The 22,261-nt window shown below is 53.7% G+C and overlaps 2 protein-coding genes across 2 annotated transcripts; both read right to left on the bottom strand.

Moving 5' to 3' along the window:
- Window positions 1-16: 16 nt before the first annotated feature.
- Window positions 17-13,267, bottom strand: KIF17 (kinesin family member 17). The gene is given in 18 exon segments (XM_077788246.1): window positions 17-210; window positions 357-642; window positions 762-954; window positions 956-1,029; window positions 1,031-1,093; window positions 1,881-2,006; window positions 2,009-2,244; window positions 4,460-4,606; window positions 5,236-5,337; window positions 6,347-6,682; window positions 6,685-6,908; window positions 10,116-10,122; window positions 10,207-10,289; window positions 10,915-10,954; window positions 10,957-11,014; window positions 11,422-11,568; window positions 13,060-13,129; window positions 13,131-13,267. Coding segments are annotated over 18 exon segments (2,523 nt in total).
- Window positions 13,268-15,203: 1,936 nt separating this feature from the next.
- On the bottom strand, window positions 15,204-21,621 carry SH2D5 (SH2 domain containing 5). The gene is made up of 10 exons (XM_077788191.1): window positions 20,994-21,621; window positions 19,689-19,867; window positions 19,445-19,525; window positions 19,267-19,341; window positions 18,637-18,780; window positions 18,336-18,548; window positions 16,852-17,014; window positions 16,663-16,765; window positions 16,396-16,555; window positions 15,204-15,518 (listed from the first exon to the last, which is right to left on the bottom strand). Exons 2-10 carry the CDS (start codon window positions 19,770-19,772, stop codon window positions 15,315-15,317), a joined length of 1,227 nt encoding a protein of 408 aa, XP_077644317.1. The 5' UTR covers window positions 19,773-19,867; window positions 20,994-21,621; the 3' UTR covers window positions 15,204-15,314.
- Window positions 21,622-22,261: the final 640 nt, after the last annotated feature.

Genomic DNA, 22,261 nt, shown 5'->3' with positions numbered 1-22,261 from the left:
CGGCGCAGGGCGGCCTCTAGCCAATCAGCGCCAGCCAGCTCCGCCACGCTGGGACGCGGCGCAAGCGCCGTCGCGCCCCGTCCCGGCCGCTGTCGCGACTCAGCGCCGCGGGCGCGGGAGGCCCAGCGCCATCCCCGCGCTCCGTGCCGGCGCTGGGAGCCACGGCCAGGACTGCAGGCGGAGGGCCGGGCCTGGCGCATGCTGCAGGAGCTGCGAGAGGAGAGGAAGGGCGTGTGGTGGGTCAGCGCAGCACCCAAAACGCGAGAAACCCTGAGAAGCCAAGGGGTTGAAGCAGAATTGATCCTGGGTGGGTCGCCGCTTGATTTCTCAAGGAAGAGGAGGAAAATGAAGAGTGCCAGCCATATGTGGAAAAAGGGAATTACCTTGGTCCAGGTGGAGAATCCGGCTGGCTCGCCGGGATTCGAAGTAGTTGCTGGCGATGGTCTCGCCGTCGCTGCTGTGCAGCACCAGTCTGTAGTAGTGCTCCTCGGGCTGCAGGTGGCAAACGCTGCCAGCAGCGCCAGCAGTAAGGCAAAATGGGTAAAATGGGATAGAAATGGAGGAGGAATGGGCCGTACCGTACCCTGCTCTCATTCGAGGGGCTTGTCCGGCCAGGTCTGGGCTGTGGCAGGGCTGGAACTGCTGTGGGAAGAGATGGCGTTAAGGGTTGCTGTGTGTAGAACAATCGCCATTCTGCTGGCTGCACTCCCTGCTCAGATTCCCGAGGGATCCGCAGCACATGCCATCTTTGTAGCTCACACTTTCCAGACAGCTTTGGAAGATGCTAGGAAGTGCACACCATCGTCACCTCCGTGTCCCCCCAGCGCCCTCCTCTCCCCGGGCACTGTCCCCTTAGCTGCGGGCAGCTGGGTTCTCTGAATGACAGGCTCTGGAATTAGCCAGCAGCCGCTCTCCTCGTCCCACACGGGCTTTTCCAGGTTGCTCTAGTTGCACAAGGGACTGCACCTGACCCAGCAGCTGCTGGCAGAGCAGCAGGTCTCGCTCCTGGCACCGGATGGTGCTCAGGTAAATCCATCTTCTCCAGCCCAAATTCCAACTGCAGGTCTTTGATCTTGGTCTCGGCAGCCTGGAGCTGGACACAAACCATCAGGGTTATAAGGCAGAGAGACCAATGCAAACCATAAGTACAGGAATTTGCCAAGCACAGAAAGATACTCAGGAAAGCTTCAATATTTGGAAAGTGTTCTAATTTAGGTACAAATTAGGATTAAACTTGTTTTGAGAGATTACTCCATGCCTGTTTTAAAGGAAGTTTTCTCATGTTTCTCCACAGGGATTTTTGAATGAACCTGAAGTTAATCTTACTGATGTGGTCTTTGAAGTCCTGGAATGTCCTAACTTTGGTTAAAAAGGTGCAATATTTCTTTGATAACCTAAACACTCAAATAAAGTAAGTCCTTCATGTGCAGGTCTAGGCCTGTACACAAAAATGTAGATTTTTTTTTTGCAGACCCTCTGATTCTGCCACAAACTATCAGAGCAAAACTGATTTTCAAGTGCTTTGAAAATGAAGACTTTTAAATGTAAAATTTAAGAGCATTACTTTTATGCTTTGTTTCTTGCCCCAGAGAGCGTGCTCAGAACTGGCAGCAGCTGCAGCAGATCTGGAGGTCGGCAGAGGGAGTCACATCCCCTCCCATCCCAACACATGCTCCTCCCGGCAAGCGTCACACATCGAGCCTTTACAACTTGGGGGGTTTGGGCTTCAAAAGCTTAATCCCCCACCTGAGGGATTTCATAAAAGCTCACACACACAAAGTGGCGTATGAAATACTGACACAGCCAGAGGCACTCTCTAAACCTACAGCCCTGTAATGTAAAAAATGGGGATGTGGAGGAGGAAGGAGTTGCTCCCTCACCTTCTCCTGCACCTTGCTCTTGGCTCGAACCTCCTCGTGGATGGAGTCGTAGACGTTGAGGAGATCCTGCTCGCTGCTGTCCTCGCGGGATTCCTGCAGGGCAGCCACCAGCTGCAGCCTCCTGCATATTTCCTCTGGCTTTTCCTTTTTTGTTTGTGCTTTTCCTTCAGGTCCTCATTCTGAACCTGCTCCCCCCCGACCACCTGCTGCTCCAGCACCTGCAGCCTGCAGAAGGGAACACTGAGCTCAAGAACCAACTTCACAAGCATGGAGGATGCACATCCTTCCACGGGTGACATTTGGGAAGACACAGAAAAATGAGAATTATTATAAGATTTTCTGCCCTGAATAATCATAGCAAATCCTACTTATTATTAACAGTTTCTGTCATAAAAAGAATCCCAGAATGGTTTGGATTGCGAAGCATCCCACTCCTGCCACGGGCAGGGCCAACTCCTGCTCTCCCAGGCTGCTCCAGCTCTGTCTAATGTGGCCTTGGACACTTCCAGGGATCACGGGGCAGCCACAGCTCCTCTGGGCAAAATACACGTGTATTACTCCAAGCACCTCAGTCAACAAGGATGTCCAGAAATCCATATCTAAGCTCACAACATTATCTCTGCGAGTCTTGTTTTGTGTACTTTATATTTAAAATCTTATTTAAATAAACATGGAATATATTATGTTAAAGGTTTTTTAAAATATGCACAAAAATTACACAGAAAATTATTTTAAATGATGAATGTGGGAGTGTTAGATCTGAAGCCACAGTGTGGCTTCCATTTTGGGGCAGTATCAGCCAAAGCTGATGATTTCTGTGACCTCAGCATTGTTAATGCAGCACTGGCACAGGTCTATGTTTGAAATCATGCTCTCATGTGGAAATAAAGCCATGCTCCAGAGCCATTCCTTTGTCTGCACAGGATCTGGAGCAGAGCTGATAGCTCAGGTTGGCCAGCCCTGGCTCAAATTTGCTGATAACCCCTATACTGATAATGGCCTCCTAATTATCTCCAAACCCTGTGAAAGGGCTCATTCTCCCCCAGAACTGACCTGCTATTTTGCTGCACTGCTCCTGCCCAGCGACCTTCCCTTTCCTTTGCTTAATATACACCAAATCCAAGGATTCAGTCCTTGCTCTGCTGAGCTGCCCTGATGTGTAAAGCTTAAGCAGGTGGCTTTGAAATCCCCACACCTGTGGAACCAAACCCTCCTGCCCAATCTGCACAGAACCTGGATGTAACTATGTGATTAGAAGGACATTTTCCCTTGTTTGCCACAAAAGGAATAGGATTCATTCTTGCAATAGGACCACTAACATTTGATATCAAATTCAAATGAAGGGCTTCTTTGGAGAGCTCTCCCTTAACAGACAGAATTGCCCACAAATTACAGACACTGCTGTTCTGCATTTCATAGCATCTCCTTTTTGAGCCAGGAGAGACTAAACAGAGCAAGCACACACCACAGGAAAGCTGAAAGACTGGTTAAAGCCCACAGAAGGACTGGAGCCTGGAGGGTACCTGGGCTGATGTTGGCTCTTCTGCATGTTCATATGGAGGTGTGTGATCAGAGGTTGTTCTAGTCCCTATATCAGCTGAAAAGAGGAAATCCCCACAATGCTGAAAATGAACTGTGCAAAACTAGACATAAATCTGTGAAACCATTTCCAAAAGCCTTCCCCCAAAGCTAGAAATTATGTGTCTAGAAGGAAAACGGCTGTCATTCACCTGCTTTTGCTGGTCAGTAAAAACCATGAAACACTGAGAGGGTGTATTGGGTAAGGAATGCAGATTGTACAGGGCTGGGAGAGCCTGGCTCCAAAAAAGAATCCATTTCAGAGGCTGGGGGTGCACATTTGTAATCAGAGGGGGAAGAAATAAAGAACCTCTTAACCTACACCTCAAAAAGTGATAGCACCAAAAATGAAGAACACAGGTTCACAAATTGCTAGTGGGTGATAAGTGCTGTATGAGCACATGGCAAACCATGCTCTGAGGTACTGCAGGTGTCCATAAAAAGCAGTAATGGAGAGGGAGAGGAGGCAGCTTCTAGGATGTGAGAGGAATATCTGCTTTGCAGTGAGCGATGGTGTGGATAATCCACCGGGAGAGCAAGTGCTGCAGCACATTTGCATACCGAGGAGGAGACTGCGGCAGCCACCCCGGCCTCGGGAACGAGAGTCCAGGGGGAAGGGGGCAGAGCAGTGACCTCTGCTCCAGAGACACGCTCAGCAGGGGGAACTCTGCTACGTGGGCAAAAAGCAGGTGTTTTACTCAAAAATGAGGCTTTTCATTGCTTCAAGGCTTCCAGGGTTGGGTCAGGGTCAGGCTGATCCCAACAGAGAAAGAAGTCAGGGGTGTAGGGAAGAGGACAAAGCTGGGACAGAGTCTTAAATCTGGTCCAGGAGAGGCAGAGTCCCTGCTCCTGCTGTGGATGAGGGTGGGTTGAGAGCAGGGACTGCTGCTGCCAGGCAGCACTTGCTGCCTTTTAAAGGCTGCAGTGGCTGCCACAGATCTGAGTGCAAAAACAGTCCCTGCTCCCGAGGGAACCTGGGTTGGGCTGCACAGCCTCCACACCTGCTTCCTTCCTGAGGAGATCCTGCATTACAGACACCTTGAGACCAAAGCCATCCCTCAGGCTGCTGATGTCCTTCTCCAGGCTTGCTCCTTGTCCTGCTCTGCTTGGTAGCTGGCCTGGAGCTGGGCCAGCCTCTCCTGGAACTCCTGCAAGGCATAGCAACAGTCCTGTGACTGTTCCCGAGGTCACACCCAGGTCCATTCCAGGTCACACCTTATGTCCATCCCAATACAACTCCACCACCAGTATTCATGGACTTTTTCTGTGACTTAAGTTGACACAGAAGTGATTGTTATTGATGAAAGTGACTGTTCAGCCCTAAAAACGGCTGCCTTGGCTGGTTGTGATGCCCTGGAATGTACTTTCTAAAGAGCAAGGAGAGAGTTTTGTTTCCCTCTGACTCCTCCTGGCTCTGTAGTCCTCTTTTTCCTCTCTGTTCTCTACTCTTTTTCATCTTTGTCCTGTTCCTAACACCTTTGACTACTGCTTTCCTCAACTCTATTCCTCCCTTTTCTGATAATTTCACAGGTAGTTCTTCCAAAAATTCTTCCTGGGAATCCATTCCAATCCATCCCCAGGGAGGGAGGTGGGAACAAGAAGTGGGTTATAATAAGGCACATGGCCTCCATAACACATGGTCTGTTCACAGAAGTCCAAGGATTAAAATAGAGAAAAATAGAAAAAGAGAAGTGTTCTAGAAAGGCTGAATCATATTTGTAATGATTACTATGAAAAAGGTTTTAGTCAAAGCCACTCTGGGATATCTGTTCCCAACTTACTTCTCTGATCAGCTGCTTCTCTGCTTCCAGATCCACCTGGGGTTTGAGGCAGGGAGCTGGATTTGCTCCCAGGTGAGCAGCCTCAGCAGGCAGAAGCCCTACAAAGCAAAGTAGAAATAAAAATCACTCACAGTCACTGGGTGGGATTGTCTGCAGAATTCCTGGAAAGAGAACAAAGAAGCTGGGTGCCAGGAAAGAACATGGCAACCCCTGTGCTCCTTCAAACTATGCTCGCTGCCAAAACGCCGCTGGCCCGGGCTCCAGAGGTGTGGGGAGAGAGGGAGAGGTTCCAGCTTCAAGGAAATATAGAAGTGGATGCAATTGTATGGTATTTATATAAAGAAAAATAGGACTTGTTTCCAGGGCTATGCTACAGATTTGGGAGATAAAAGGGAAGATGAAAAGTGCAAGGAAATTACCTTCTTTCTTCACAGCTCTTTCTAGGGGAAAAAAAAAATCATCCTACAGCCTTATTCCCCTGCTGAAAATTGCCCTTTTTTAGGGGCTAATTCTCCAAAGGTGATCAGCTCCCTAAAGACTGCTCTTCCCTATATTTGCTCCTACATTTCCTATTCCTGCTCCAGAGGACAGAGCACATGTGCTGAGGCAGGGCTGAGTCCTCAAGCACTGCTATAAGGAGGGCAAAACTTCTCTTGTAGTGTCAAAAATATACACTGTAAGAGAAGAGAGGTTGAATGCTTTCTTTGAAAACATACATGCATATATTAAAATATAAATATAAATATATTTAATAAAGAATTTTACAGTATTATTTCTTTTGCAGCTCATTTTTGTTCTTCCTGCTGAAACCTCTCTTCTGCAATTGACCAAATTCTAGCCACAATCACCAAAAATAACCAAGGATTTGAATCATGTCAGCCTTTTCTAACAGAATTTGTGACTATTGAAAACACTGCATTATTGAGATGGTCTTTGCCATCCCAGTAGGATAAGGTCAATTCAGCAACAGTGAAGGAAAAGTCTGTAACCAGAATGGAGAATTCTTCCTCTAATAGGTAAGGCAAAGGTTGAGGGAAAATTTAGCTAACATTTTATGTGTAAAACCCTCTTTTTTGGCATCTCTGCAGCCAGTAAAGGTGCTCCTACCTGACAAGTCACTCATGCCCATCTGTTTAGCCATAATGACCTTCAGCTTCTTAATCTCCTCCTGGTACTTCCTCAGCAGAGCATCCTTGGGGTCCTCATTGATGCAGGGCTTGTTCCTGATGTTCCTGGCCTGACTTGTGTAGTGCAAGGTGCTGAGGCTTTCCTCGTAGCTGTCGTCAGCCTGGGACATGCACGCCACCATCAGGGTCCTGGTGTTCCTCCCCAGGGAGCCCTGGAGCAGCCTGGTCAGCTTGGAGTCTCAGAAGGGAACGTGTCTGCACCTGCCATCCACCAGGGCTGAGATGATGTTGCCCAGGACAGACTGAGAAAGGTTTTAGTGGCCTCTTTGAGCCCCTCCCCTGTGGCACCAGTCCTTGCCTGTCTCTCGCTTCCTGCCAGATCCAGCAAGTTGAGTTTGGCAGCCCTGAGGGGATCCTGCCCTCGCAGGATTCTCTTGGCAACATGTCCTGTTCCAGCCCTGTTCTTTGTCTGCTTTGGGCCCTGACTCCCTGAAGTAAGCAAATATCTACTTAATCTAAACACTGCACATTTTAGTGTTTTTCTCGACAGGATTCACAGCAAAAATTCATGCCTGTTCTTGCTCTCTCAGTGAGCTCTGAACACACATGCCCCCCCACCCCCCCCACCCGTTCCATATATTTCAACAGTATTTACAATTTCAGCTGAAGTCCTCTACAAGTAACATGATCAGACCATGAGTTTATACAACTTTTTTCCTCCTCAGTTTGTTCCATGAGGGGAAATTTAGATGAGATATACAGAAATCTATCAGAAATCAATGTGACCCCCAACAGGAAGAAATGATGGTGCCTGGCTCCAGATCAGAAGGCTGAAGGATAGCTTTATTAAAATTATACTATAATATACTATTTATATACATTAGTATACTATTTAAAGAGATACTATACTATTCTACAAACTTAATTCTTACTTCCCTAACTAATAAACTCATTCCTCTGCTGAGAGTTCAAGGCACAGCTGGACCTGATTGGTCACTGAACCCAAACAACCTTCACCAGAATCCAACCCAGCAATCACTGCAGGTGAACGATCTCCATACCACATTCCACATAGGGAAAACAAAGGAACAGAGATAAAGATTGTTTTCTCTTCTTCTCTCTGTGCTTCTCCTGAGAGACAGAATTATGTCTCTGTCCAGAGAATGCGAATTCTGTGAATGTCACAGAAATCCTTTCCTGTGAGGATGGGCAGGCCTTGGCCCACAGAAGCTGTGGCTACCCCTGGGTCCCTGGAAGTGTCCAAGGCCAGGCTGGACAGGGCTTGGAGCAGCCTGAGATAGTGGAACATGTCCCTGCCCACGGCCCAAACGCCCCAGATGAGGAGTCAAACACGGTGAGCTGGTGCCATTCCCATCACTTTAAGGCAGGAGCAGATTGAGCTGAGGCTGCCCAGCTGCCTGGACACACCTCACACATGGAATACCTACCCTGGTCAGCATTTGAGGCTGGAACAGTGTGATGGCACAGGGTCCCTGTGAGGAACACAGAGTGTACCTGGTTCCTTTAGGAGCCCTGCACTTTCACTGGCTCCTTACCTTTCCCAGCCTCACACAGAGCAAAGACTTGGGCACACATTCCTGGAACTGCTGTCCTAAGTCCTGGACCACACTCTTGGATGTCCACATCCAAAATACTCCATAAGATTGCAACCCAAATTCAAGGGAAGAGCTCCTTTAGCATTCCAAGCACAGAAAGCACTGAGATTTTAACTCAATCCACCCTTTTCAAGGGAGACTTCCACAAATCCTGGCCTCAAAAGGAGTCAGAGTTTTGTTTTACAGCTCTGGACAATACCTAAACATGAGCAATGAACAATCTGATGCGTGAGAAAAGTTGAAAGTTCACAGGTAAACACCAAAATCTCTAAAATCTCTTGTCCCAGGATACTTCTGTTGCAACAGACTGGTAACTGTGGAATTGAATGTTTGCTGCTGAGCAAAGTTGCTTCACTCCAGCTCATTCTCATGTGTCAAAATATGGGAAAACAGAGTAAAAACACATGGGGTTTAAAGAGAGCACCCTCTCATCCTTTCTGAGTGCTGGGGTGAGTGGGCAGCCACAAAAAATAGGTTTCCTAACCCTTTCCCTTCTTCCCTTGGCTCATGTAAACACTGCCAGGCTATCAAAAAGCTGTGTTGGTTCTTGCCAGTCCTTTTACCCACCGAGGCTGTTTGTTTCCAGCTCAGAGTTCATGGACTAGTTCCCATGGTGTGAGAAGGTCCCCAGACTCCTACTAAAATGTCTGCAGCAGTCTAAAGATCTTCCCTAATTCCCTGTCAGTCCATTGTCTGGTCACAACAAGGGCCACTGAAACAGTGGAAAATTACACTGGGAATGGCCTGGAAGCTTGAGAGCTACATGAAATTAAACTGCAGTATGACAAAAACAGCAAAAAGCCTGGTTTCTGAAGGAGGAGAAAAAGAGAGAACCCTCTTCATAGCTCAGAGAATTCAAGTTAAAAGTTGCTGATTGAATCAGACATCCCCCAGGCCATGGGGAACCTGGTTTCTATCCACCCTCCACCTTCTCTATTATTAAGCTGCATATTTTAAACAAGAATCAAAACACATCTCACCTATTATGGCAAAGGCTGTAAGATCTCCTCAGTCATAGGAAGCTTTTTTTAATATCAAAGCACAGATACAATATTCCCAGATATTGTTCCTGGTGCTTTGCTGAACTCTCTGCTCTGAGTGGGTGGCTTGAGATCACTGACAACATTCCCAAAGTACCACTCATCACACGCAGGTGAACTGTCACCATTTTTCTCCACATTAATTAATTTTTAAATTAACAGGAATTGTCTTTGGGACCCTGGGTTGAGACAGAGAATTAAATACCCAACAGCATCTTCTCAGTAATTATCAATTGCACAGATGAAAAGTTTCATGAATGTTAATAAGCAATGGAAATATCCAAAATTTTGAGTTACCCATCAAACCTACATAAAAATACAAAATAATCCAGAGATCCCTGCACTCCTACACCAGCCCCCTCCACAATGGGAATTTTAAATGAGCTACATGAATTTTCCACAGCTCTGTTACACCCCACATCTGCTAAGTTCATCACCAAAATTATCTTTATCTTGTCAGCTGGGATATTGAAATATAGTTGTCATGACAGAGCAACAGAGACCACATTTGGCACTGTGACTTCCAAAGAGGAGGCTCAGATACTTCAGTGATGCTCACAAGAAATGATGTAAAACAGCGTTTGCTGTTAAAAAAAACCCCACAGAACAGAGCAAAAGTGGCTGAACACTTAACTGGGTGGGATTTATCCTTGTTCCAAAGCCACAATGCCTGGGATGAATCCAGGTACAGTCACAGGCAGTGTTCATAGACTGTGACTGCTCTGTGCTACTGAGAACCCCAGGACTGGCCTGGCTCTGTCTGGGGGTGTTGCAGAATCCCTGAGGAACACCTGACCGAGGACATGGCTGCAGTCACTGAGGTGAAAGGCAAAGGAATGAGCACAACTGGGGTTCTGGGGGAACTGGGGGGCTCAGAGGAATGCAGTGGGGCAGCCTGGGATTTATTTCGGCAGGACACACTCCCTGAAGTACTCAGTGGAGGCAGCAACAGGCAGCGTGACAGAGTTACCCTGGAAACTGCTCTGCCCAGCTCCTGCCTGCCCAGCGCCATCCGCGTCGCCATGGAAATCCGTGTCACCGCCGCGGTGGAACAAAGGAGAGGAAACTGCAGCAAGAAGTCCCCTTCTCCCACTCTCCCTCTGCAGGAGACAGGCAAAGCACGCTTGGAACATGGAGCAGACAGGGGTTTGCCTGCCTTAAAGCAAGAAACCTGTTAGAAATACCTGTCCTGTACAGCAGTTTGGGTCTTTGCCATCCCAGAGTGCAGCAAGCTGTTACTGCCTTGGTTTTGTACACCGGGGCAGGCCTGCAAAGAAGTAAATTGGGACAAATTTCTAGATCCCTCCAGGAATACAAACAAAAGGATCTGCAAAGCCAACAGGAGGTAAATGTTATAAAGATCAGCCCCCTGGTTAGGATTTTGGGAGAGTTTACCCTCCTATGGTCCTGTAGATGTCACATGTGTTCCCATTGTGATTAATATCTGCTGTGTGCCCTCAAAAAGGATCAGTCTTTTTGATTTAGGCAGATAAAGAGATCATCCATGGCTCCACTAGATCAGATTAAACATTTATAAGGCCCAGAATCCTCTTGCTTTAGAGACAAGCACAAGATGAAAAGGATGAGGAAGAAATTGCCCCATGAGCACTTTATTCTATCCTTGTCCAGTGAAGGATTTTCACAGAGCTGCTGCTGAGCAATCAGCCACTATCATGTGGGATACACTGGACATGTCTCCAACTGCATGGAGAAAATTCCTAAACTTTCACTAAAGTCCCTCAAAAGTCCCTCTTAGCTTCCATATTTCTCATGTAACTTCATATTCTGGCACTCAAGCTTCTGACACACCTTTGTGTCACTTCAGTAACTTGTGGTAACACCCATCTGAGCTAATTAAAGCACTTAATTAAGACACAGTGAGCCCACCTCACCTCCAGCTTCTGTTGGTATCAGCTCCTAGAAGGTCTCTATGTCCTCATTGTAGATCTCCAGGTAGGAGGCTCTCAGTAGGAACCTGGTGTTTTCAGCACACTGCAAAGCACAGGGAGGATTTTGGGTTTTCAGCACACTGCAGAGCACAAGGAGGATTTGGGGTGAGGCTGCACAGCACAGGCAGCCCAGGGAGTCCCTCCCACAGCTGGGTGCCCAGCACCCTTCAGCACCTCATCCAACCTCCCCTGCCATTGACTCCAGGTGGAACCACTCAACACACTCACTGCATGGGGCTTCTGGTCCTTCCACACCTGGAGTCCACAATGTCACCTGGCACGAGGGTGCAGTTCATCTGACTATGCACAGGCCTCAGCTTGAGGATGAGGAGCAGTGCACCCCAAACCTGTCCCCATTCACACTTCATGCCATCAGCACTCACTTCTTGGCACAGCACACCAAAGTGTTTCTAGCAAAACAAGATCCAAGAGGATCTCTTTCACACCCACCTGTACACTCTCAAAGATGTGTTCAAATGCCCTGGGAATGATCCCTTTCTGTGAGGAAGGATCCACAGCTCCCTGCATGGTGAAGGACTTCCCACTGACAGCCTGGCTATAGGCACAGATGGTGCCATTGTAGCCTTCCATGACACCCTGGAAATGGGGGAAAACCAAAGAAAACAACCATCTTCTTTGCCTAACTGGAAAAACATTGTCCAGATGCATTCCCACCCCCTAAAAGGTATTTTTAAAGGAAGAGCTGGAAGTAAACATCAAACAGATGCTTAAATCTTCACATGCCATCAGAGTATAGCAATTATAAAATTAGCATATAAATCAATGTTTTTCTCTCAAAACAGGGAATCTTGAAGCAGTGCAGGTGTTGAAAAGCAGTTGACAACACCAGCACTTAGAAAACTATAATATTTTTGTCATAGGGCATAAAAACTTACGAAATTCAAAGAGACAAATAGAACAATAGTTGGTTGTGGGGTGGCCAAAGGGATGGTCTCTGGCTTTGAATAATTTTTGCTTGACAAGCTGCTCACTGTCACTTGTCCTTGTTTCAGAGAAGTGTGGTAGGAAGAAAAAAAATAACTGGATTTCTTAAGTTTTAAATAAGAAAAAAAAAGAACCTATTATTCAAATATCTGTTTCTAGTCCTGCTTGTTCTCATGATCAGGAACTTCCATCTTAAAACCATCAACAAGTCATTTAATCCATGTTACCACTTCTAACAAAACTTTTGGCAGGGGGGAGGTTGGTCTTTTTTTGCTTAACAAGTTCTCACCTCACCTGTTTCCTGTGCTGATCTGCTAACAAGGAAACAAATGGATCCCCTATCCTTTTGCCAGTCTAAGCCAGGCTGAGGTTCCCTGTCTTCTTTAAGAAGGTTTCCCACTTGACAGTAAAAATGTCTCTAAAATCATCAGTTTGGTACCAGAGCAGCTGTGGCTGCCCCTGGATCCCTGGAGGTGTCCAAGGCCAGGCTGGACAGGGCTTGGAGCAGCCTGGGACAGTGGAAGGTGTCCCAGCCCATGGCAGGGGGTGGAATGGGATGAGTCTTAAGGTCCCTTCCCACCCAAACCTGTCTGGGATTCTATGATATAAACATCCACCTAAAACAATTAAATGTAACTCTCTCCTCAGTGCCCTGCTAGCTGCTAACAAAGTTTTGTTTCTTCCCAATTTCTCAGACTATTTCTGTGACACTGTCAGCTCTCCTCTGCTCCCCAGCCTTGTAGCTAAACCTCTTGAAGAAGTGCACAGGGCTTTCTGCCCATAAATAAGAGAATCCCAAATGGTTTGGGTTGGGAGGGACCTTAAAGTTCATCTCATTCCACCACTCTGCTGTGGGCAGGGACACCTTCCAGCATGGGGAAGGTCAAGCAGATCCTGCTTCACTTAGGGATCACCTGTAAAATTCCTCAGCCTCTGTCCCAAACTATGTGTTCACAGAATATCCTCACCTGGAAGGGATCCACAAGGATCAGAGTCCAACTCATGGCCCTGCACGGACACTCCAACAATCCCACCCTGTGCCTGAGAGCATTGTCCAAAGGTTCCTGGAACTCCTTCTTCCATTGTGGTGCCCAAAACTGCTGCTGCCCCTGGCTGTGCGGGCTGCCCTGGGTGTGCACTGACCTCCACCAGCGGCTGGGCGATCTCGTTGTAGATGTGCTTGGTGCTGTGCTCCCCATCCGAGGAGAAGTGCTGGGGGCTCCACGGGGTTCTGCACGAGGTTCCGGCCCCGCGCACTGTCCACACCGACAATGGCTCGGCACCCCAGGGCCCCCTCACGCCCACTCAGCGGCCAGCAGCGCATGGCCACCTTCACTGCCTCTGCGGCCATCACCCTGGCCACCCCCACAGCGGGTCAGTGACACACGGGGGTCAGTGACAGACATGGGGGTCAGCGACACACAGCGGGTCAGTGATACACACGGGGGTCAGCGACACACAGCAGGGTCAGTGACACACAGCAGGGTCAGTCACAGACAGCGGGATCAGTGACAGACACAGGGGTCAGTCACAGACATGGGGGTCAGTAACACACACACACACTGGGGTCAGTCACACGGGGGTCACTCACATGAAGCAGGGTCAGTGACACACAAGGGGGTCAGCAACACACACACTGGTGTCAGTGACAGACATGGGGGTCAGTAACACACACATACTGGGGTCAGTGACAAACATGGAGGTCAGTGACACACAGCAGGGTCAGTCACACACACTGGGGTCAGTGACACACAGCGGTATCAGTGACAGACACAGGGGTCAGTGACAGACATGGGGGTCAGTAACACACACATACTGGGGTCAGTGACAAACATGGGTGTCAGTGACACACAGCAGGGTCAGTGACAGACACGGGGGTCAGTCACAGACATGGGGGTCAGTAACACACACACACACTGGGGTCAGACTCCCCCCACAGTCACGCCACCCATCCAGACCAGCCCCACACGCACTCACTCGGTGGGACTGGGGGGCACCGGGGGCTGGGTCAGCCTAACCCCGGGCATCTGCACCCCTTGTGGGAGGGACGCATTTACCCCTCACTGGGGGCACGCAGGGGAAGGACCCCGAGAGAGGGAGGCTGGGGGGGAAGGGGAAAGTATGGAGAAAAAGAGCTGGGGAGGGATGCAGGGAAAGCTGGGAACAAGGTCTGAGGGGGAATTAGGGCAGCTCGGGAGAAGGAAACCTGAAGGGAGGGTTTGTGAGGGAAACCCTGAGGGGAAGCTGAAGGGTGGGAAACCCAAGGGTAAGGAACCCAGAGGTAACTTTTGGGAGCCGAGACACGCCCAAAGCGGACTGAGCGAGGCAAAACCGGAGGTGACCCCGCCGGCGCCGCGCTGGCCGGAGGCGCGCACGGAGCCCTCAGGGCACGGCGGCGGGGGGCGGCCCTGCGCATGCGCGAGGGACCGCGCGCGGCCACCGGGGCCGCGCCGGGAGCGAGACCCCGCCCGCCGCGTCACGTGACCGCCGGGGGCGCGCGGGCGGCGGGGGCGCGCGCACGTGTGCGGGGTGTGCGCGAGGACAGGTGTGCACGAGGACAGGTGTGCAATGGGGTGACAAGTGTGCAAAGGGGGGTGCACGAGGACAGGTGTGCAGTGGGTGTGCGCGAGGACAGGTGTTCACGAGGACAGGTGTGCACGAGGACAGGTGTGCAATGGGGGCGCACGGGAACAGGTGTGCAATGGGGGTGCACGAGGACAGGTGTGCACGAGGACAGGTGTGCAATGGGGTGTGCACGAGAACAGGTGTGCAATGGGGTGACAGGTGTGAAAAGGGGGGTGCACGAGGACAGGTGTGCAGGGAGGGATGCATGAGGACAGGTGTGCAATGGGGTTGCGCAATGGGGTGATAGGTGTGAAAAGGGGGGTGCACGAGGACAGGTGTACAACGGGAGTGCACGAGGACAGGTGTGCAGTGGGTGTGACAGGTGTGCAATGGGGGCTGCACCAGGACAGAGCTATGACTGTGCGATGGCAGCAGTGCCCAGCTGTGGCCCCTGCGTGTGCAGGCGAGGCTGAGTGGCCACGTGGGTGTGCAACCTCCCGCGAGCACCAGTGCAGCGCTGCAGCAGCGCGGGAGCGTGCAGGAGCCCGAACGCGCGGTGCAGTCGCATGAGTGCGAGTTCGTGCGGTGCCTGGGCCAGAGATCGTGAGCACACGGGTGTGAGCTCACGGGTGTGAGCACTCCGGTGTGAGCTCATGGGTGTGAGCACTCCGGTGTGCGGCGCGTCCCGCGTGGGCGAGTGTGAGCATCCAGCCGAGCCCTGCTCCGATGCACGAGAGCCTTTATTGTGGGAGGCGCCGGCCAGGGGGATAAGGCGGGCAGCGAGTGGAAGCCGGGGGTCTCGGGGGCAGCCGTGCGCGGGGAGGGGGCCGGGCCTACCCCCGATCGTGCTGCACCCCGGTGGGGGCGGCGGGGGCCCAGGCGGCCTCCCCCGCCCCGGCGCTGGCCCCGCCGCCGGGGTCCCGCTCCTCGTAGCCGGGGTTGCGTCGGCCGGGGGCCAGGCGGCAGAAGCAGCCCCCCGGTGGCCCCGAGTAGTGGGCCAGGAGAGCGGCCACGCTGGCGAACTCGGCGTTGGAGTGCTGCCGTCGGGAGAGAGGAGAGAGGGAGAGATGAGCCCCCTCCGTGCAGGCTGTGCCCCCCACACACCCCTGCACCCCTGAACTGAGTGTGCCCACGCAGCAAATCCCGGCGTGCCCGTGTGCCAGCACACCCACGCACCTCGCACACCCCGGGCTCTGCAGCAGGCATCCACAGAGACAAGGTACCCACGCACCAGGGCACAGGTGAGGGTGTGAGTGCAGCACAGCCTGCACGCCCCGCACCCCGCGTGGGTACTGGGGGCTGCGTGTGCCAGGTACACCCAGACACACGCACGGACCAAAGCACCTTGGTCTGGCTGGGGGACCAAATGCACACCAGAGCACTTGTGCATCACATACCTGGGCATTAGTGCACCCAAAACTCAGGCGTGTTACACACCCAAGGGTGGATGTGCCAGTGCACCCACGCCCAGGGGTACCTGTGTGCCGTGCCCAGATACACCTGTACCCCAAAGCACCTGTGTATCAATGTGCCCACGCACCCACACCCCTGTGTGTGCACCCACACCTGCACCCGAGCCCAGCTTGGTGCATCCCTGCGCCAAGGCACCAGTGCAGCCATGCACAAGCACCGCAAGTGCGCTTACGCGGTGCATTAGGTGCGTGCGCACAGCAGCGCATCCCCGTCCTGGCGCACCAACACACCGGCGCAAGGCACAAATGCACTTACAGCGCCAGCGCACCCGCGCACGGGTTCTCCAGACACGCACAGAGTACCACGTAAACGGTGTGCACACACATCCGTGCATGATGGGCACACCAAATGCACCGAGGCACACCGCGCCCCTCTGCACCCACACCCGGTGCGCCTCCCCGGCTCAGCCCCCGCACCGGACCCGCCGCAGCCCGGGCTCACCTCCACGCAGAACCTGCCCTGCTGTGTGCGGAGCACGCCGTAGCACACCACGCCGCAGGGCGCCCGCACCCACAGGCACCAGCGCTTGGGCAGCCCGGGCTCGGCGCGCAGCACGAAGGAGCCGGGCACGTCCCGCCGCAGCAGCGCGACCCCGGCGGCCCTGGGGACGAGGCGGGGCTGGGGCAGGACCAGGGCGGGCAGGAGCCGGGCTGGGGCAGGGCAGGGCTGTGCGTGCCGAGGATCAGGTGCTCGCACACACGCACTCACCTGGCGATGCCGGCGAAGGACCACACGCTCTCGGCGAGGACGCTCTCGTTTTCGGGCAGGAAGGCCAAGCTCCTCGCTCCTTTGCTTTCCCCTCCTGCCGCCGCTGCGGGAGCCCGTTAATCCCCTCTTGGCTCCCAAACACTCGTGGTACCGTGTGTCCCCGTGCCTCAGTTTCCCCCCGGCACTCACCGGCGTCGCGCGGCTGCTGGTGGAGCTGTCCCTCGCCCCCGCAGTCCCGGTAGGCTCCCGAGCGCAGCACTTTGCTCCGGATGGCTTTCTTGCGCACCAGCACCGGCGAGCAGTAGGGGTTCCCTGGGCGCCAGGCTCTGCCCTCCACCTCCGACCGCCGGTCCTGGGGGATGGACAGGCTGTGAGAGTGGCCTGGGGGCTCTGGCCGTGGGGAATGTCAGGTGAAACACCACACGGAAAAATGCTATCCAAAGGACGCGACACCAAAAAAGCTGTGCAAAACACCATGCAAAAAACAAAAACAAAAACAAAAACAAAACAAAACAAAAAAAAACCAGAAAGAAAAAAAAAAGTTGTACAAAACACCGCGGGGAAAAATGCAGTGCAAAAAAATGATGGGTAGAAGAAATGCCATGCAGAACACTGTGGAAAAATGCCATTCAAAAAATCACCACGCAGTGCAAAAACACAGTGCCAAAAGAGCTGTGAAAAGCATTTTTACCGTGTAGACATTTCTGCCAGAAATGCCACACCAAAACAGCCGTGCAAACCAACATGCAAAAAGTGCCATGTAGAAAAGTTATGAGAAATAATGCTGTGTAAAAAAAGTTCTACAAAAGCATATCATGGAAGGAAAGTGCTGTGCAAAAACGCCAAGTTTAAAAGGCACTGTAAAACCTCCTGCAAAATCGCTGTGCAAGTAAAAGCTGTGCAGATTGGCCGATGGCAGGAAAGGCCCTCAGGGAAAGGCCGTTTCAAACAGGCTGAGCAGAGCAGCGTGCGGGGCCGGGCTGTGCAGGATGGACCCTGCAAAGTGCGACCCTCAAAAGAAAAGGTTGTGCAGAGCACTGCACACCCAGCACTGTGCAAAGAAAGGCTGCACAAAGAGGAACTGCAAGGAAGCCATGCAAGACACCAGGTAATGATGTGTGGTGTGACAGTGTGCTGCTCAAAATGCGAGAAAAGGCCGTGCAAGAGCTGCTTGGGAACACGCTGTGCAAAAACGCCTGTGACTAAAGCACCGTTCACAGACTGCTGTGAGAGAAACGGGGCGGTCCTGTGCAGGGCCAGGAGCTGGACTTTGATCATCCCTGTGGGTCCTTTCCAGCTCAGAATGAGGAAAAGCCCCACAAGATCCCATGCACAAATGGGCTGGGCCAAAGCACTTGTGCAAAATGCTGAGCCAGGAAACCCCTGTGAGAACCTCAAGTGTGAGAACCCCGGGTGTGAGAACCCCAAGTGTGAGTACCCCAAGTGTGAGTACCCCAAGTGTGAAAATCCCGGGTGTGAAGACTCCAGGTATGAGAATCCCGTGTGTGAGAATCCCAGGTGTGAGAACCCTGGGTGTGAAGACTCCAAGTATGAGAATCCTGTGTGTGAGAATCCCAGGTGTGAGAATCCTGGGTGTGAGGACCCCAAGTGTGAGAATGCCCTGCACACACACGAGCAAAGGAGCAGCAGCCGGGCAGGGCAGGGGCACCTACCCCGGTGCCCAGCGGGCCGAGGCCACCGGGCGCGGGCAGGCGCCGAAAGGACACGAGGGCGTTGACATTTTGCGACACCTCCTCGGGGTTGAGGGGCTCCCGCAGCACCCCCGGCCCCGGGAGCTGCTCCCCCTCGCCCGCCTGCTCCTCGGGGTGCGCCAGGAGGTAGCAGAGCTGGAAGGAGCGGCAGAGCAGGAGGTGCAGGGTCTGGACCTAGGGGAGGTGAAAGACGCTGCGTGCAAATATTAAAAATAATAATAATAAAAGTGTTTTGGGGGGTGGAGCGGGGCTGAGCCACCACCTCTCCCGGGAGTCCCACGAAGAGGTGGCAGAAGAGGGTGCTGGGGGGGCTGTAGGGGTTGCGGGCCACGAAGGCGAACTGGCGGTCGGGGGGCCTCCAGGTGCTGTACAGGATCCGGCGCAGAGCATGTGCCATCAGCAGCGTCTGCGGGACGGGGCGGGGGTCAGGGGCACCCAGCACCCCTGGGCCCCCCCAGGGGCACCCCTGCTTGCACACACAAAGCAGCTTCTCTAGAGAAAAGAAGTGCTCAGAGAGGCAGAGCCCTCCCAAGCACCTTTCCAGCAGAACACTCACACCTCCCCGGTATCCCTGACCCCCTGAGAACTTCTCACTCCTCCTCCCAGCACTCCTGACCCCGTTCCCAGCACCCGTGACCTTCCAACCCCAGCTACCCTGACTCCACTTCTCAGACTCTGACCCGCCTTCCCCAGCACCCCTGGCCCCCTCACCAGGCCTCCAAAACCCCTGACCCCTCCCAGCATCACTGACTCCCCTCCCCAGAAACGCTCATCCTCCTCCCCAGCACCCCTGACCCTCCCAACACCCCTGCAACATCCCTGACCCTCCTACTCAGGCCTCCAAGCCCCAGCACCCCTTGCCCACCCCCCTTGACCCCCCCCAGCCCCCTACCTCCCCATCGGCGTCGTAGACCTTCAGCCCCTGCAAGCTGAACCTCAGCACCACCAACCTCCTCCTGGGACAGTCCTGTCCGGGGGAGATGGGGCACTGAGGCTGTGCCCCTGTGGGTGCCCCGATTATTTGGGGTCCCCTGTGTTTCCCAGCGAGGGGAGTAGTGGTCGATCCCGACCTTCAGCGCCTGCAGCTGCTCCTCCACCCGCCCCGCTTGCTGCTGCAGGTCCAGCTCCTCCACCGTGAAGGATCCCACGTACTGGGGGGGCAAAAACCCCACTCGTGTCAGCAGCAGCCCCCCATGATGCTCCCCCGGGCAACAGGCCCCTGCTGAGGTGGTGGTTTGAGGAGTCATGAGGGTGCAACAGCACCCGAATCTCATCTCAGGGTGTCACCCCCCGCCCCCGCCATGGGTAAGTCACCTCTGCTGGCTTGGTGACAGAGCGGGCTCGCTGCTGGGGGGCCGCAGGGTCCGGCCCCCGCCCATTCCCCGGCTTCCTCTTCATGGCAGCGAGGATTGGGGGTGAAGGCTGGATCAGGATGGGGTCAAGCAGCTCCGATGCCACATCTCAGTTATCCGGAGCCTTCCACGGTGATGGGGCTAGAGCAAACACGGAGAGCCTGAATCCGGCCCCTGGTCACTGTCCCTGCGAGGAGGGAGGGGACAGACACAACCTGTCCCCACTGTCCCCTGTTTCCAGCCCTCTGAGCCCTGGGGAGATGCTGCAGCCCCTGCACGGAGCTCCCCAAGTCCTGACGCCAATGCAGATGTCCCCAGGTCCCGGTACAGGTGTCCCCAGGTCCTGGCCCCAGCCCCGACACAAGGCTTCCAGCCTCCTGACCTCACGGGTGATGTGAGGGTCCCCATCTTCTGTTCCTGAGGTTCAGTCCAGGCTCCCATGTCCCCACTCCAAGCAGCATGCAGGCAGTCACCCATGTCCTGATCCCGACAGGGATGAGAGGGTTCCCACATTTCCACCCCAAACCTGATGGATGCAGTGCCCATCTTCCACCCCAAATGAAACCCAAGCAGTCCCTGCATGCCGAACATACACCCTAGACCCCAGGTGAGGTGCATGCAGTCTCACATCCCGAACTCCAGCAAGGTTTTGGGGTCCCCCCACATTCTCCCCCTCCCATCCTCCATCCCACTTCCCGCCTGCCACGCAGCAGCACCGAGACCCCGGGAGCTCTCCAAGGGTGATCCCAAAACACCAGCGATGAGGGCAGCAGGTTTGGGGATGCTTTTTGGTCCAGAGCAGCCATGGAGGAGTGCGCCGGACCTTTCTCCGGCCACCCCAAGGGGGGCTGTGCTGCGCAGCCTTCGGCCGGGCTGGGACCGGCGCCGCTCGTGTCCCAGGGCCCCGCCGCAGCCGCTGCTGCAAACGCGTGACGGGGGAGGGGGTCCGGCTGCCCCGCTCGCATCCGAACGGTGCGGGGGTCCCTGCGGTGCCGCTGCCCATCACAAGCGCAGGTTGGCCCCTCTCCTTCCCGGCACAATTTGGGGGTCTCCCCCCTCCCCCAGCCAATCCGCGGACAGGCAGCCCCCAAGCCCCGCCCCACTTTTCCCACGCTTCATTTCTCAATGGAGCCCCCAGCCCACCGACCACCCTGGGGGTCCCCGAGGAGGGATGCTGACCCCCCCCCCCCCAGATTTAGGTGATGTGTGACACCAGGCACCAAGCATCCCCTGGGACCTCCATCCCGCTGGATCCCCCCCGGCTCACGGGCAGCTCTCGCTTGGATGGCTCCGGAGAAACGCAGGTGAAAAATTCCCGCTGCTCCGGTTCTCGGCCTCCGCCGGTCGTTTTCCCCTCGCCGGTAGCTCCTCCGGCCGCGGCGCAGGGATGCTCGACCCGTGGGTGTCAGGCCCTCGCCGCCAGCCAGGCCCCGGCGAGCCCGAGCCCACGGAGCCCACGCCGGGCACGGGGCAGGCAGAGAACTCTCATTTCCTGCCTCCGATCTGCCCGCGATGAATCACCGCAATTTTCCTCCTCGGTTCTCTCCGTTTCTTGGAAGCGACGGAGAGCAGGAGCACTCGCTCGGGATTTTGGAAAACGCGGCGGCAACTGATTTTCTCTGCGTCTTTTCCCGTCTCCTCCGGCGTGCCCAGCGGAGCAGCGATTTCTAACCCTGACACGTACACACGTGGCTGCTCGCTCGCCACCCCCTGCCCTGATGCTTAGACCCTTTTCACCCAATTTCTACATTCCCTGTGGAGTTTTGCCCACTGCTGCCTGCTTTTGCTGGAATAAAAATGAAGAGGGCCTCACTGCAGAGCAACCACGTAACCCAGAGCCTCCCTCAAACCCTCCGTGCCAGCTGAAGGAAGCTGCCCCCAGTCCCAGAGACGAGCTTGGCTCCTGCAATAGGAAAGCAGCAGTCTGGGGAGGAGATGGGGTCTATCCCTCGGCGCTGCATCCAAAAATCCCTGTCTTGTGCCCCAGCAATCCCAAGGGTGTGAGGAAAAGGGTCTGACCGGCACCATTCAGCCCTTGGGCCACTGCCAGCACCAGCTGCTTCAAGACACTGTGAGCTGCGATGGCAGAGCCACCCCATCATCGACAGCAGAGAAACCGTAGAAGGAAAAAAAAGGGACAGATGGGGCTGAAGAAACAACATAATGGAGCCCAGTCTGGCCAGGAAACAGAGACTGGGGAAGAGTGAGGGGCAGAGCAGGCACAAACCCCACAGACAGCGTTTGCTCTGCTGGCAGCAAAGACTTGCCCATTCAATCCCAGTCACTGCTCCTGGGAAGAAAGGACCACTCCTTTGGATTAAATACAACCAGCCCTGTGGCTTTTTATGGCTTGGTGTGCAGAAATCACTTAATTCAAACCACAGCCAGAGTCTGGTGATGACCAAGGTTTTGGCACAGCTCTTAAATCAAGGTGCTCCTACTTGGATGTGAGAAAACTGTGTCATCCAGAGCAGTGTTTTAACAAATACTCATTGGATTATTGGTGTGGGGATGCCACTGGGAGGAGGGAGGTTG

Source organism: Lonchura striata, chromosome 24 (assembly GCF_046129695.1).
Source record: "Lonchura striata isolate bLonStr1 chromosome 24, bLonStr1.mat, whole genome shotgun sequence".
NCBI classification, from domain to species: domain Eukaryota; kingdom Metazoa; phylum Chordata; class Aves; order Passeriformes; family Estrildidae; genus Lonchura; species Lonchura striata.
This window is presented reverse-complemented; position numbering and strand designations above follow the sequence as displayed.

Bases quoted from the DNA above. Each gene is read 5' to 3' on its own strand.
- SH2D5 (XM_077788191.1), bottom strand. From the start codon at position 19,772: ATGAAGAGGAAGCCGGGGAATGGGCGGGGGCCGGACCCTGCGGCCCCC. The intron at 17,015-18,335 runs GTAGGTGCCCCT...TCCATCCCCCAG, and splicing joins TCGGCCCGCTGGGCACCGGG to GACCGGCGGTCGGAGGTGGA. The intron at 16,766-16,851 runs GTGAGTGCCGGG...GGGCTCCCGCAG, and splicing joins CCAGCAGCCGCGCGACGCCG to CGGCGGCAGGAGGGGAAAGC.